The sequence below is a fragment of the Pelophylax lessonae genome (genome assembly GCF_965119305.1).
Source record: "Pelophylax lessonae genome assembly, chromosome: 3".
NCBI classification, from domain to species: Eukaryota; Metazoa; Chordata; class Amphibia; order Anura; family Ranidae; genus Pelophylax; species Pelophylax lessonae.
Genome location: NC_138770.1, coordinates 152237700 through 152255281, shown reverse-complemented (window position 1 = coordinate 152255281; position 17582 = coordinate 152237700). Strand labels below are relative to the sequence as shown.

The 17582-nt window shown below is 37.5% G+C and overlaps 1 protein-coding gene across 1 annotated transcript; it reads left to right on the top strand.

Moving 5' to 3' along the window:
* Positions 1 to 1094: 1094 nt before the first annotated feature.
* Positions 1095 to 2210, top strand: LOC309551428 (E3 SUMO-protein ligase ZBED1-like; the record flags this gene model as incomplete). The annotated part of the gene is made up of 2 exons (XM_082252005.1): positions 1095 to 1541; positions 1752 to 2210. The coding sequence occupies 2 exons, from the start codon at positions 1095 to 1097 to the stop codon at positions 2208 to 2210; spliced, it is 906 nt and encodes a 301-aa protein (XP_082108131.1).
* Positions 2211 to 17582: the final 15372 nt, after the last annotated feature.

The following is a 17582-nucleotide window of genomic DNA, read 5'->3' as shown; positions in this document are numbered from 1 at the left end:
GAAGTAGTTGTACCGGGGTGATGCCTGCAGCTAGAGGCATCACCCTGGTACTGTTTTTTAGAGCCAACAGTCGGCTTTTATGTGATAATAACCAATGTGGCTAAGCAGCGGCTCGGCCGTTATCACAATCAGTGGGAGGCCTTCCGCCACGCTGCCCAAATCTCCTGTCCCATTGGCTGACTGGAGTCCCAAACAAAGCCTGATTCGGCTTTGATCAGATCTCCAATGTAGTAACCTGGAAGTGACGTCACAATGTCACTTCCGTGTTTACTCGGCAGCCAACAGCGTCAATTTAAAAAAATCCAAAGTATTAAAAAACGCAGATTTTGTAGTTTTGAATACTTTGAAGTGCAGAGGAGGAGTTTTGGGTCTTTTAGACCCCAGATCCCTCCATAAAGTGTACCTGTCACTGACTATTAATAATTTTAAGGCACAGCCATCACCGCTTGCTCGCGCGACAAAGAAAACACAGGTCACGCCCACAAATGTAAACAGTGTTGAAATCACACATGTGAGGTATCGCCATGATCGTTAGAGTGAGAGCAATAATTCTAGTAAAAGACCTCCTCTGTAACTCTAAACTGGTAACCATTAATATTTTTTAAAGTGTCACCTATGGAGATTTTTAAGTACTGCAGTTTGTCGCCATTCCCCGTGCAATTTTAAAGCATAACACGTTAGGTATCTATTTACTGAAGATAACATCATCTTTCACAATATACAAGAAAATTGGGCTAACTTTACTTTTTTTTTATTTTTTTTTTAATTCAGTGGTGTATTTTTTCCCCAAAAAAAAGTGCGTTTGAAAGATGAACGCAAATACCGCGTGATGTAAAATATTGCAACTGCCATTTTATTCTCCAAGGTCTCTGCTAAAAAAAAAAAAAATATATATAGATATATATATAATATATATATATATATATATATATATATATATATATATATATATATATATATATATATATATATATATATATATATATATAATATATATAATAAGCCACTGTCTAAAAGAGAAACAGAAATGTCTGGGCCTGAAGAATCATAAGCTAATAACTGATGTGCCAACAAGATGGAACAGCGCATATGACATGGTCGAGAGGTTCTTAGAACAACAACCTGCAGTTTGTGCCACCTTGCTGTCTCCAGAAGTCAGAAAAGGAGAGTCTGATCTCTGCACTCTCAATGAAACAGATGTGTCAAATGCAGAGGACGCTGTCAGTGCATTAAAGCCAATGAAGGATGCAACCTTGCTGATGTCAGAAGAGCGCAACCCAACAGTGTCTCTCATTGCCCCTCTAAATGCACAACTGCTCCAGAGCATGACAGACACCATGGGAGACACAGCCATGACCCATGAGATCAAGAATGCAATCAAAACAGATCTCCTGAAGAGGTACAGCAGTGAGGCAGAGAAGAAGATCCTTCATACAGCCTCTGCTCTGGATCCTCGCTTTAAAGGACTGCCTTTTATTCTCACAGAGGAGGAGAGATCGGAGATATACAGAGGAGTGACTGAGGAGGCTGCATCTTTGGAGGTAATTAGAATTTCATCATGTTTCCTGCCAGACAGCTAGAAGCTCAGCTACATTGTGTTGTGTAATAACATGCCCTGATTCACCGATGCGGTGTGGGAAGTGGAACTGTATGGTATGGATTACTGTGCAGTTTCCCACACCTCATCAATGAATCACACTCTTAGTTAGTTCAGCTCTTCTTATACTATTATCTTTTGTTCAAACACACAGATTGCATCTAATAGAAGGACAAATGTGGATGAAGTGCCTATTGAAAAAGCAACTGTGGAAGAAGAAACAACACCCATTGAGGACAGCCATTCTCCTCCCAAAAAAAAGGCCACAACATCGCTGCTCATGACTTTGCTGGGGCAGTCTTTCACTGATGGTGCAATAGAACCTAAGACCCCCTATGCCAAGGCAGAAGATGAAATGGAAAAATACTGTAAAGCCCCACCTCTGCCTCTCACTGAGGACCCTTTAAAATGGTGGCGTGAGCATGAGGTCATATTCCCCCTCCTCTCTCAGCTGTCAAAGCAATACTTGTGTATCCCAGGTACAAGTGTATCTGCAGAGCGGGTTTTCTCTACTGCAGGAGATGTTATAACAGCGAAAAGAAGCAGTCTTAAACCTGAGCATGTGGATCATCTAGTGTTCTTACAGAAAAACCTACATGTTCCCAAATGCTAAGCACTGAAATAATTACTAATTCATGTTTTTAATGAATTAGTAGTTACTAATTCAGTCTGCCGCCAGTCACCAGTCAGTCACATCACCAGTCTTGTTTTATAGCTTTATAGCACTGATGGTTTGTTTTTGAAGATTGTCCTGTCCAATGTGTCCATTTCCAATCCATAATCCGTTCCGTTGCTTCACACTAAAAGTGTCTAGGCAAGTACTAGGGGTTCATTTAACCCTCAACCAAATAAATAATATTAAAGTGTATTTTCTTCTAGACAACTGACACCAAGCCAGCCACGGTGCAGCATTATAGGAAGGAAAATCATTGAGAGAAATTACTTGTACATTTGAAGCTTAACCTCGAGTAAATCTTATCTTATTGGATCACAAACACCAATTGTGGATTCTTGTGTAATATACTATATTTGTGAGTTTGTGAATGTGACCCCCATAGGATTTCCTCAAGGTTAAGCTTCAGTTTACAATTTATTCTCTCAAGGATTTTCCTTCCTCTAATGGTGGCTTGTTGGCTAGCTTGGCTTCAGTTACAGATGTAATCGACATGGTAGAGTGCTGCTCAGTGCAGTGCAGGTAAAGTTTTCTTTCTGTAACGTGACTGACTGACTGACTGTCGTGACAACTCAAGAGCTTATAACACAGCTCTAGCATTAAATCAACACACACACACACACAGTGTGTGTGTTTTGAGTTGATGCTGATGAGGCTGCGTATAAGCTTTTGAGTAGTCACGACACACACACACACACTGTGTTTAGTTGACTGGCAATGGCAGGGGCAAACACAATCGCAGTGAACCTGGAACATTTTATATTTTTTACAGCTTTTCTAGCACTGGGGAGATGGAGAATGGCTTGTTTTCAAAAACGGTCCATTCACATAAGTGAATTGATAATTATTTAAGCTTAAGCTTATATTTGTATAACTCCCCTCTAGCAGCCATCAACTCACTTCACTTGAGTTGACTGGCAGTTGCAGGGGGAAACAAACATCACGGTGAACATGGAAGTTATGCAGCAGTGCACTATTGCCAGGTTCACCTTTGATATTTGCTACTAGTCAGGAAGTGCTCTGTTTTGTAGAGGACAGGTTATGGCACACACCTGGAAATTATTGCAACGCATGTCTGTCTGCTGGTCTGTTGTACTCTGTAGCAATAGCAAGTGTAGGGGGTTCCCTCAACCAAACAAATACTAAAGGTAAAAGTGTATCTAGACAACTGAAGGCAAGCCAGGCAGCCACGGTACAGGAAAGGACATCCTTGAAAGATTAAATCAATCATACATTGAAGCGTAAAACCTTGATTAAATCTTTACTGGATCACAAATACACACAAACCTGACCTAACCTATATGCCTTGAGTTGTACCAGTGTGGCAATGCCAAACCTTTCTTCAGTTCTCATGATTCTGATGCAGACAATCGTGTTGTGTGTTTTTTTGTGATCCCATGAAGATTTACTCAATGTTTAAGCTTTAGTTGATGATTTACTCTGTCAAGGGTTTTCCTTCCTCTAATGGTGGCTTTGGCTTGGCTTCAGTTGGGTTTAATCGTGGTAGAGACAGAGACTGTCTGCAGGACAGGTAACGTTTTCTGTAAAGTAAGTGACATAAAAGTGACATAAGTGCTTGTCTACTAACCCTCACGATTTGCTGTAGTTACAGTTATTGGTCATGCTCTGTTACCGAGCTTTGTTTACATTACCTTGCATTATTCTGTATGTCAAACGTTGTTACTCACTTGCATTATTTAATAAAATACTCGAAACGGAAAAAAAAAAAAAAAGTGACATAAGTGAATTGATAAGCTTAAAGCTTATATTTGTAACTCCCCTCTAGCAGCCAATCCATCAACTCACTTGAGTTGACTGGCAGTTGCAGAGGGAAACAAACATCACGGTGAACATGGAAGTTATGCAGCAGTGCACTATTGTCAGGTTCACCCTTGATGTTTGCTACTAGTCAGGAAGTGCTCTGTTTTGTAGAGGACAGGTTATGGCACACCTGGAATTTATTGCAATGCATATTCACATAAAAGGATTTATATATAATGTTTTGTGGGAATTTATGATGACCATTTTCACAAGAATATTAGCTTGGCTGGCTGGCTGGCTGACTGGCTTCTTCTATCTTGGCTTGCCTTAAAGTACAACTATAGGCCAAACTTTATCCAAAATCCAAAAAGTTTGGCCTTTAGTTGTACTTTAAATGGTGGTAGGCCTGGCTTATATTAATATTTTCTTTTATGAAGCAGTAAACTGCACTACTACAGTTTTTTTACTAATTTTACTGTTACTTCTAGTAAAATACTAGTGTTGTTGCCTGTCTCTGCTATGCTGTTTGCATTTTCAGACCTTCCTATATGTTTGCAGTGCAAGTGCACTAAATTATGCAGGGCTTGCAGGCCATGACAGGGTCCAGGAAAGTGTCCTTCGAAGCAAATGAAAATAAAAAGGATTCTTTTATTTGTGACTTTTTTTTATAAAGTTTTGAAAACCATTGGGCAGTGGGCTGGGCATGGGCATTGGGCAGTAATCGTGATACATCGTGATGCATCGCGGAATCGAATCGTATCGAATCGCGACCCTAATAATCGTAATCGCATCGAATCGTGAGGTAAGTGAAGATGCACAGCCCTAATATATATATATATATATATATATATATATATATATATATACACACATATATAATGTTTGGGGGTTCTAGGTAATTTTCTAGAAAAAAAATTCTGATTTTAACTTGCAAGCAACAAATGTCAGAAATAGGCCTGGTCCCTAAGTGGTTAATATCTCCCTCTATGTTATGAAGAAGAGGAAAGTAGGAGGTGTTCTGTAGTCCTGTCCAAGGGTGACAATGCTGCTCCTCTGTACATACAGTACATTGAGTGAGTGTTGCCATCCTGGGACCATAGTGTTTCCCTCACAGAATCACTAGGTGGAAATAAAGAAAAATGAATGCAGCTACCACATCTAAGCACTGGTAACTCTACAACTGGAAGGGGCAGAACTGTGTCCTTCACCAGCCTGCATATGTATTTGAATTTCTAAACTTAAAAAAAAAAAAATAGCTGGCAAGGCTCATGTTATTGGCATCTATCCAAAAATAAAAAATATGTTTGAGTGGTATCATGTAATAAAAGCCCTCTCCAAAACATATTATGTATTGCATTTCCCTAGTCTAAAATGAAAAAAATATTGTTGTGTTAAATGTATCCCTTCTCTCCATCGTATGTTTTCTAAAATAGCCCAACGTAATAGTGGTCACAGCACAGCTCTCTCGTTAACACACAGAAAATGCAGATGTGGCTTTGCAGACCCCTTTGAAGTTGCACATGCTCCAATTTATTTTTTAATCTGTTAAAACAGATTAAATATTCCAATGTCCTGTATTGCATATTGCACGATATGACTTTTTTTTTTTTTGCTTTCCTATGGATCATTACAATCACACCAAAAATAACAGCTGGTAATGTTAGCATAAAACAAGTACAGATATTATCATTTCCTTAGAAGTTCAGCTGCCAGTGCCAACAACTCCTGCAAATCTTACTTTGAACTATTTTCAAATAGGAAACATTTTTTTTTCTAATATACTGTTTCACAGGTTTGTGTGGAAAAATACTGCCCTCATGTGGTTTTTACTGCTAGTGACACTCAACAACTGCAAACTTCAAATATAAATATGATTCTAACAACCTTTAGTACTTTATGATATAATCTCATTTAGATCTTAAAGGTTAAAACCTACATTTCTCTAATTTTTTTTAAAGGTAAATTTAAAAAAAAATAGATTTTGTTATAAAAGAGTACTGATAACTTCACAGATATATCTGATATTTTTTTATGACTGCTGCCCTAGGTTTTCTGTTTCAGGGCAGCTCCTTTCTCTTGCAGCATCTTATGGAACCACTCTTGCAGAGACTACAGGTATGTCTCCCTACACCGTGTGCTTCAATAGAAACACACAGCTGTTAGAAATTCTGTATATAGCCCTACAGAACAGACAGTGCACAGTGCACATGGGCTTTGCTTCAAATAATAAAGTGCAGTGCAATCTTATTAATCTATAGACAATAATAGTAAAAGTGCATAATATTTCATAAAGTCCAGTATGATATCACATCAAATGCATGAAATAAATGGTAAGGTGCCATAAAGTGTGGACAGTCCCTTATAAACTGATAAGAAGCCCGAGTGCTGATTATAGAGGCATGCAATTCAATAATAGGTGCTCATCTCCCACCACCACTGCTTTCTCTGCCTCTCACCGCCAAATAGCGACCCTGCAGGGCCACCCAGCATGTAAATGGACACCGAGCTCTAGATCCTCCTCCTCTCTCCAAGGATCCCACATGGACTCTCTTTACAAATAGAATACAAGGAAGGGCAAGATCTCCAAGCTAATCCCAGCATGTATATAGATACTAATACCAGATCCTCCTCAAAGCATTCCACCTGAATTCTCTCCGCAGTATGATACATAGGGAAAGTGAAGGAAAGGATCTAAGTGCTCACTGTTTCAAACTGGGCATTTATTGAGTTTTAAAATTATTGCACTTACATGTTAAAACAATATAAAGTATTAGTATCTATATACATGCTGGGATTAGCTTGGAAATCTTGCCCTGACTTGTATTCTATTTGTGAAGAAAGTCCGTGTGGGATCCTTGGAGAGAGAAGGAGGATCTAGAGCTTGGTGTCCATTTACATGCTGGGTGGCCCTGCAGGGTCGCTATCTGGAGGTGAGAGGCAGAGAAAGCAGTGGTGATGGGAGATGAGCACCTATTATTGAATTGCATGCCTCTACAATCAGCACTCGAGCTTCTTATCAGTTTATGAGAGACTGTCCACACTTTATGGCATCTTACCATTTATTTCATGCATTTGATGTGATATCATATTGGACTTTATGAAATATTATGCACTTTTACTATTATTGTCTATAGATTAATAAGATTGCGCTGCACTTTATTATTTGATGTTGATTTGAAGGCTTTTTAGCATTGTCCTTGAGTGCATAGCTGCTGATCTTTTAGGTTAATTCATTAGGGTTCAGTGCTGAATATTCTTACTTTATAGAGTTACATGGGCTTTGCTGCCTAACTGCAGACAGGAAACTTTATTCTGGGAAAAGACATAGAGCATACCATAGATGCAGCTATAAACTTATAAAAATTGCCGTCTAGTGGTTGAAAAATATGTCTCTACTAATTACTGATATACAGTAGCTGTTGCAAAAAAAATACAATTCTGTATTTTAACACGCTCACTCAACAAATACTTCTTTTATTAGTCCCATTTTTGGGTCTAAATTCTATAAATCTGTTTCTTGTAAGCAGTTTTGTCAAAACATCTGCAATCTTCATTAGCAGCCCTGATACACTTTTTGTTTCTCATGAGTTAAAAGTCTTTGCATCTGCACCAATGAATCTGGCTCTGGTTTTAAGCAACAGCATAGGAAAGACGTTTTGCTGGGATGCCTTTATTGCTTCTGGTGGATTTCCTGATTGAAGTCTCTTGTGGCCAAGTTTCTTCTTTTACAGCATTTAGATTGTCTGTGTTGATTTCTATTTCAGTGCCACTTTATTGGTTATCTTCATGTGACACTGATGTGGAATTTCCCCCAATTTAAAGTGTTTGTGTTAGTTCATGAAATTTTGAACACACTGAAGTGTTATCGACAATTACACTTCCACTGATGGTTACATTGTTTGTGTCTCAGTGTGGAATTCTGTATCCTTTTTGAGATTTACTGTACCCCACAAGTACACCCTCCTTTGTACAAGAATCTCATTTTGTACATTTTTATTTTGGGATGTGCACAAAAGCTTTCCTTCCAAAAAAATGAGATGGTTCAAATTTAGGGCTTTTCCATTCCCAGTTTAAATGGAGTTTTCTCAGTTGATTTTCCTGGTAGTCTATTTTGGAGATAGCATGCGGTCATAACTGCCCCCACCCCCAGTATGTGGTTGGCTTATTTGTATCAAAAAGAGCGATCTTCCGCTATCACATAGAGTACAGTTCATTCTTTCTGAAATCCTGTTTTGTTCTGGGTTGAATGGTACAAAAGTTTGCAATATTATGCCATGCTTTCTGAGAATCGCCTGTGTGTAATCTTCTGTATAATTAGTTCCATTGTCTGTGTGCAATACACTCGGAATGTTGCCAAATTTGTTGCTTACTTGACCCAAATACTGTTCAAGTTTCTCAGATACTTCAATTTTGTTGTGTAACAGATATAGTGTAGTATACCTGGAGTAATCATCTATAAAAGTGAGAAAATACCTCTTCTTTCCTGGAGTAAATTTTTCAATTGGACTGCAAAGATCTAAATGGATTAAATTAGAGGGATTTTGTTGCTCTTCTGTTACTCTGTTTTAGAAAGGCTTGTCATTTTTTTTCCCATTTATACAGCTGGTGCATTTATCTTTGATCACGTGGACTACTTTTTATTCCACTTGCATAATCATTCTCAGGTAATTTTGTTATTATGTCAGGACTTCTTTGCTCAATTCATCTGTGCAATGTATAAATGCTGTTTGAATATTTTTCCTCCTTTACAGAATTAATCACCTGATTGCAGTTCAGCTGATACAGTTCATCTGTAATTTTAGCCTTTGAAAGTAAGATGTCCCCTTTTGTGATGGCACAACCGTCATCTTGAAAGCTTCTTCCCTGACAAAAGATTTGTTTCAAGAGCAGGGACATAGAGGACATTTTTCACAGATATCTTTCTGGTGACACTCTGGGAAATAAGACAGTAAAGTAAACCATCTCTTATTCCTTCTGATTCTATTATTTGTCCATTAGCTGTTGTGATTTTTTTGTTTTACTCTGGTCAAGGTGAATAAAGAAATTTGCATCATTTGTCACATGACTCGTAGCTCCTGAATCAACACACCATGCTTGCAAAGATGAGGTGTAACTTTTGGATTGAAAAACCTATTCATTATCTGAAGCAAAATCAGTTTCTTCCTTCACACTTTTGGCCTTTTGTAGTTTAGTTTATTTTTGCATTCTAGCTTTCCAGCATCTGCAATCTGCTTTTAAATATCCTTGCTTCTTGAATACAAAGCATTCACGTGTTATTGTTGCATGTTACTGTTTTTATTCCTATTTTTCGTCTAAAAAGCAGACTCTTTGTGAGAAGCACCATCACTAATAATGCTCTCGGTTTTATGCTTATTCTCATCCACAAGCTTGCCCTTAACATATTCCGATGTTCATTATCTAGACATGCATCAAGTGCTGTGTCAAGCTTTTTAAAGTTTCTGGTAAATCACTGAGCAATAGTGTTGCAACATCAAAATCTTTTATTTTTTCTACTATACCTCTGAGGCATTCAACAATTCCCAAGATGTAATCCTGCATATTTTGACCTTTCATCAGCTTGGTTTAGTATAGCTTTCTAATCAAATACAGTTTATTGCTGGGATAAGCTCTTTCATACACCTTTTGTAATCCTTCCCACATTTCTCTAGCAGTTTCACACTTACATATACAGTATGTATGATTTCACCATCTTCTATGCTGAAAGATTGTGCTCTGAGCTTTTTGGTCTTTCTCTATAAACTCATTTGAAGGGTGTTCTGCCCTGACTTCATTTATACATTTCTATGTACCTTCTCTTATTAGCAGCATTTTCATCTTGAATTTTCAAGATTAGTAGTTCTTGTTTATCAGGTTTGCAAATGAAAGCTTTGTTGCAGCTGTGTTATTTGCCATTTTCTTTTTTTTTTTTTCTTGCGGTCTTCTTTATGCTGCTGTATCTTGCACTTATTTGCTGTAGCTGGCCATAACCTGTTAGAAATTCTGTATATAGTCCTACAGAACAGACAGTGCACAGTCCACATGGGCTTTGATGCTTAACAGCAGACAGGAAACAGGAAACTTTATATAAGGAAAAGACACAGAGCATACCATAGATGCAACAGCAAACTTATAAACACAGCCATCTACTGGTTGAAGAATGTATCTCTACTAAATACTGATGCCCAGTAATTGTTCCACAAAATACAATTCTGTATTCAGCCCGATAGCATAGGATGGCATAGCATTTCCCTGCTCCTTCCCCCTCCCTTCTCCAAACTAAAAGAGTTCTTGGAGACTGCACTGTCCAGAAATTCAGGGGAAACAGCGCTGAGACGTGTGTCTCAGGAGATGGCAATTTTCTCTTCATAGCTATTTTTCTAAACCAAGAAATGGGTTGTCAAGAGTTTCTTGCCACACTCCACTTCTCTACTTCAAAAGGAATAAACAAGGTGGCTCTAGAAATCTGTTTAAAAATCTTTCAGCATGGCTGGATTGTTCCTGCATAATAATTAATTTTAATTTTGTTTTTCCTATTTATTTTATCTTTTGTCTTTTATTTTTACACTGTCCTTTTAAAAAAAATGTTTTGATCACTTTTATTCCTATTACAAGGAATGTAAATGTCCCTTGTAATAGAAATAAGCAGGACAGGGCCTCTTTAATGTGAAATCTGTGTCAAAAAGACCTCAGATCTCACATCTACACGAAAAAACAAAAAAAGTCATTTTTTTCATGATAAAAAAATTGGCTCTTTAAGGCCGTTGGGAGGAAATGACATATGATGTTGCTCTGGTCCTCCAAGGCCATAGAGTCGAGTGGGGGCCATCTTGCCCTCACTCAACTTCCTGCCTAAGAAGAGAGCAGACCGGATCGTTTTCCCCACTACCGACGGCTCCGGTAAGCGGGGAAAAGGACAGAGAAGCGTTGGAAGGGGGCACCTCTCCCGCCGCCCATAAAGGTGAAGCCGGGGCGAATCCGCCGCTGGGACCACCATTATGTGTTAAAGTGGACCACCCGCCATATACCAGGTTATGGCAGTTATGGGGGTAAAAATACCGGGGCTATGGCAGTTATCTGTATTTAATGTCAGGGTACCAATGTAAATTCACGGTGGGCGGTATTTAATTTTCCCTGATCTGTTCATTTTCTGGTTTGGGTAAACCAATTCACTCGCTTTAGTTACCACCTCTGATCTTCAAAACCTAGAGTTCTACTGTGCTGCCCCTTTGGAAAGACAGTGCTAGGATGTCTACTGTCTGAAAACCTACATTATTCCTTATATACACTTTTCCATCTCTGTGCATTTCATTTTATGCCTTCATTCACCATATCTACTTCTGTTACCTATTGACTGCCATCATTTCTTTATTTCTTTATAAATTTCCTCTTGCTTATATGTTACCTTTATGTGCCGGGTCAACTAACTTGTTTTGCCAGATCCCTTAGTGAAATCCAATCCTGTAGGCTTTCAAAACTTTTTAAAGTGGACCTTTGGCCAGGCTATGAACATTCAAGCATTTACATTATTTACAAATAGTGCACAAAAACAAACCCCTACTGTCCACAGCACAAGCATTGAAGTCATTCAGGTCGCTCTCTCAGCAGCTCAGCTCACCCTGTTCCTATCAAATGCAGCTACTGTTCTGTAGCGTTGCACAATGCTGGATAAAATGGAAATCACAATTTTTTTGTTTTAAAATAAAGATCACAGTTCTCAGCGTAACATTATGTTTCACATTATACAAAAAATTCAGCTTACTTTACTGTTTCGTTTTTTTTTTTTATTGATTGAAGTGTATTTAAAAAAAAAAAAAAAGTTTGAAAGACCGCTGCACAAATACAGTGTGACATAAAATATTGCAACGACCACCATTTTATTCTCTAGGGGCCTCTGCTAAAAATATATATACATAATGTTTGAGGGTTCTACCTATTTTTCTAGCAAAAAATACTGATTTCAACTTGTGCGCAACAAGTGTCAGAAAAAGGCTTAATCTTTTAAGTGGTTTTGCAGCAAATGTTCATCCCTTTGATCTAAAAGTACAAAATGATACAATGTTTCTCCTTATCTCTTAGAGTTTTTTTTATTATTTTGACAGCTGTGAGAACCCCTCTGCACTGAATTGGGGAACTGCTGGATTAGGATCGTGAGGAGGGTTAAATCGAGATTGCAATTTTTTTTTAACTATTAATCATGCAGCTCTACTGTTCTGTAGCGCCACTGTATTCAGACAACTTTGGGTACCACAGCTTCCTGAATACAATAACCGGCACTGGTAATTCCTCCATTCACACTGTTACCAACGTTGGGTGAATCAGCTGAGTTGCTCTCGTTCAATGAAACAGCTAAACAAGCTCAAGCTAAGCTAAACAAGAGAAAATCAATCCATGTATTGCTAGGAGAATGGCTGAAATTACTGTAGCCAATCAATGTGTCAGGCAATTCTTAGATAACAGCTGTAAGCAAACTTCTAACATATTTCCTATATTTCGATATATACAGTATGTGGTTTGTGCTTTTCCATTGCATATATTTCTTTTGAGGTTATTTCAAGTTCCATATTACTAAACCTAATATTCCAATGAGCAGGCTCTCCTATGTTTTATGTTCCATATTGTTCTTGTCATGTATACATACATTTATATATGTTTACTGCATCCAATTTTGTAAAATTCTAAAAAATTTGGCAGAGCCATACAAATAAAAGATTTAATAAATATTGAATTATTTATTACCCCAACCAATTATTTCATAAATAACTGTCAATATTATCTTTATTACCATAAGTCATTTTGGCCATATAAATGTCAGATAGGAAGAAGGTCACCTGAGTGCAGAGCAGAAGATTTAATAAACTGCTTCTGATTTGCTTGCACAAAGGTTCTTGTAATCATACTCTTCAGCCATCATCCACAAAGTTCTAGGTAAATGTAAAAGCCTGAGGTCATAATCATTTAACGAGGCATAAAGTAAGATGAAAGCCATCTATTTATCGCTGTTATTAGGGCTGCACTTGTGTGGAAAATCCATGAGATTTTTGTAGTTGGGAAGCAAAAAAAATGAGCTTGAAGGACAATTTCTTGTGCAGCGAGTAATATAGATGAGCATTCTAGATAGATTCTCTGCCAATTCAGCTGCATCTGATGTAGTTGGGTGTTGGGATGTAAAAAAGCCTTTTAGAATTGTTTTATAGCCATAAGGCTTAAAGGAGCAAAATGGCTCTTTGGCCATCAGAGCATTTTCAGTAATGGTCTCATCATTTCTATTCTCCATCCATTAAATGTGTCAAAGTGTACCTGTCAGTTATACATTGCATATATGCCATTTACTGAATAAAATGAAAAAGAAAATGGAAATAACATGGGGAGGGCTTGTATGGTGATGTTTGATGACCGTAGTGTGATATGCAAGGAATTGTGCAAAGGCGATAATGTACAGAGGCAGACATCACAGCTTGACCTGAGGAGATGGTATATTTGCTTTTTTGCCTTTTACATGCCCAACATTTTCCATTTAATTTTTGGTAAATCCACCCTCATCATAAACGTTACTGTGGCTAGGACTATACTGATTTCCATAAAATTATGTTTATGAGAACTTTGACCTGAGCCATCTGAAAGTTAAGCAGGCCACACACTATTAGAATTACATTACATTCCATATTTTTTTTTTTTTTGTTTTAAAATTCAATTTGTAATGATTGATTAAGATGTAATATTCTAATCATTATTGATATCAGATCAATATTCATTTTGGTCTGCATTAACGAGAAAGTTTGAAACAGCCGGATTGAAAATGTTTTTTCGAACGAGAAAAATCACCTGGTAAACATAAAGGAAAAAAATCTAAAAAAGAAACATAACGCAGTCACCACATCTACAGTGGGTAAAAAAAAAAAAAATCACCCCTTTAAAATAATCACATTTTGTTGCTTTGCAGCCTGAAATAAAAGACAGACACAGTTTTTGTTTTATCTAGCTGTATTTACAGCTGAAAGATGTAGCAACAACATGTCAGAAAAAAAAAATTCAAAATCAGAATTACTGAGTTGGAAAAAGGATCACCCCCTTATGTCAGTGTTTTGTTAAACCACCCTTTGCTTTAATTACAGCCTTTAGTCTGTTGGGATATGTCTCTACTAACTATGTACATTTAGACTTTGCAATATTAGACCACTCTTCTTTGCCGAACTGCTCAGTTAGTTCAAGTTCAGTAGAATTTTATGGTGATAGTTTGTGGACTGAAGTCATTGTCATATTAGACAGTAAACCTTCTTCCCATTAACACATTTCTGGCAGAGGGCACCCCCACCAACTCTGTGCCTTACTGTAGGGATGGTGTTATTTGTATGGTGAGCTGTATTGGATTTCTGCCAGACATTGGATTTCTTGCCTTTAGTAAACGAATCCCATTGCTTGGTGTTGAGGCCAAAAAATTTAATTTTAGTCTCATCTGACCACCTCAAAAGCACCTTGAAGATGAAAAAAAGGTGTTATGGTCAGATGAGATAAATTTGAAATATTTGGCCTCAACACCAAACTACATGTCTGGCAGAAATCCAATACAGCTCACCATCTAAATAACACAATTCCTACAGTAAATCATGGAGGTTGTAATATCCTGCACTTGTCAGGATAGAAGGAAAAATGGATGTGGCAAAATACCATCATATTCTTGAGGACAATTTGCTGCCCTCTGCCAGGAAATTGTCAATGGGAAGAAGGTTTACCTTCCAATATGACAATGACCCAAAGGTTGAAGGAGATATGGGTGAATGTCCTTGCATGGCCTAGTCAGAGCCCAGACTTAAACCCCATTGAAAACCAGTGGAATGACTTGAAGACTGCAGTCCGCAAACGGTCACCATCAAATTGAACTGAACTTGAGCAGTTCTGCAAAGAAGAGTGGGGAAATATTACAAAGTCTAGATGTGCAAAGTTAGTAGAGACATATGCCAACAGACTAAAGGCTGTAATTAAAGCAAAAAGTGGTTCAACAAAATACTGACATAAAGAGGGTGATCCTTTTTCCAACTCAGTGATTCTGTTTTTGATTTTCTTTTTTTTTCTGACATGTTGGTGTTGTATCTTTCACTTGAATGTTATAAGTTGCAATATTAAATACAGCTGTATTAAACAAAAACTGTGCCTGTCTTCATTTCAGGCTGCAACGCAACAAAATGTGATTATTTTAAAGGGGGTGATTCTTTTCTATACCCACTAAAAGGGCTGGTAAACTTCAATGAATTACATTTTTTTGTTGGGTTTACATACGCTTTAAGTGATTTATCTGTTATCACCCTTAACTTGCCCGAAGCAGAAAGAGAAGGCTTATTTAAAGTGATAACAAGGGTGGCACAGTTTCTTAGCTGTTGGCGGCACTTCTGCCTCCCAGCACTGCACTCCTTGGACACTATTGGCATGGAGTTAGCATGTTCTCTCTGTGTTATTGTGGATTTCCTCCCACACTCCAAAAAGACATGCTGGTAGCCAGTTGGCTGTTGTCATTGGCTCTAGTTCTTAAAATAGGGAACTTCGATTGTAGGCTCCTTGAGGGCAGGGACTAATGTAAATGTAAACTTTGTAAAAAAAAACTGCACAAATTAATGGCACTATATATGGCTTGTTATAAATGAATAATATATATATATATATATATATATATATATATATATATATATATATATATATATACATATATATATATATATATATATATTGTGTGTGTATATATATATATATATATATATATATATATATATATATATATTGTGGGGTGACTTAGCTCGGTGGTAGGCGTGGATGACCCCTTTAGGGGGTGCGTTTACACAGGGAGATAGCCGAGAAGTGGTTGCAAACAGTTTGGTTTATTCTTGCAGTTTAATTCACACAAGTGCAAGCCTCAAAACAGCAAAATAAAAATAAAACACAAATTAAATCCTTGCCACTGTGGGCGGCTACCTTCACACACTGGAACCTATCTAATGAAGTCTGTCCCCAACCTACTGTTGGGAAGACTTGGCTGACCATACAGCAGACTCTCAATAGTCCATGTTTTATCTCTTCACACAACAAATGTCCATTGAACATGTCCCATTTCCTCTTCACATTGAACATGTCCCTTTATTTCTTCTACATAGAAATAGTTCATTTTCTCACCTTGAGAAGTCTTCACACTTGTTAATTTCCCCTTCACACAGGAAATGTCCATTGGTTTCTTTTCACCTAGAAATGATCCAAGACCTCACTTCGGGTAGTCTTCACACTTGTTACCCTCTTCAGCTTCACATCGCTTCAGGAGGTCTTCCCCATGCTCACACAGCTTTCAGGGGGCACACATCTGACTGTCCTCCTCTCCCAGCCCACACGGCGACAGGAAGCAGCAATCCTTAGACTTCCTTTGGACAAATTATAGAGGCCTTCATTTCCTCATTCTGAACAGCTGAATGGTCTTCAACTTCCTGCTGGCCATCTCTGCAGCCAACACCCTATAGTAATTGGTGAACTTTCTAAATCAGGTGGAAATGTATCTCCTGTCTGTGACTACATCCACAGATTTACCTGACTTCCTGTCACAATAGATAGATAGATAGATAGATAGATAGATAGATAGATAGATAGATAGATAGATAGATAGATAGATAGATAGATAGATAGATAGATAGATAGATAGATAGATAGATAGATAGATAGATAGATAGATAGATAGATAGATAGATAGATAGATAGATAGATAGATAGATAGATAATGTGTGTATATATATATATATATATATATATATATATATATATATATATATATATATATCTGGCGAGACTTAGAAGCTGTTGTGACCTTGTACTCAGTGTTCAAGTATGAATGTACTTGCTTACTATACCTTAATGCTGTATCATTTTACTATATATATATTAATTGCCTTTTTAGTAAAGTGTCCTGCTGCATATCTGACAACTAGCTTATTAGAGCTAAGGGGAGAGAAAATTGTAATAGCCCTGATGAGATCATAGTATATAACTCCCCACAGGAGATTGCTGCAGATTAACAAATTATACAATATAGCTGATGATGTAGCCATTCGGGAAGGGAAAGTGATTGTCTGTCTTTGATATGTGCATTGGAGCAGGTGTAAAATGAGTAGAAAACTCAGTGTGTGGCTGTATTAGAGGAGAGGAAAGCTTTACAAGATAGTAACTGTATAATGCTGGTATGGATATATGAGTTATTACATGGGATGTTTAATGCATCCTAAAGTGAATATATGTAGAGAGTTAATGCACAGCAAAAAATGTAGATACAAAAGACACAACTATATGCAGCCCTGTAATCATTATTACATCATTAATTGTTTTTTTTTTTTATGTAAGTATCTGAATTGAATTTGTTAGCAGCTCCTTGCAGGAGCATGTTGATAGACAGAGAGAGTAACACAGAGATGAGTTCCTCAGTGTGATGCTTCTCCTTTTACTGTCCAGTCACAGGGTGAGGACAGGGAGTACACCTGTAAGTGAAACTGAAACTGCAGCTGAAAGTGGAATTTTAACTATGCTATG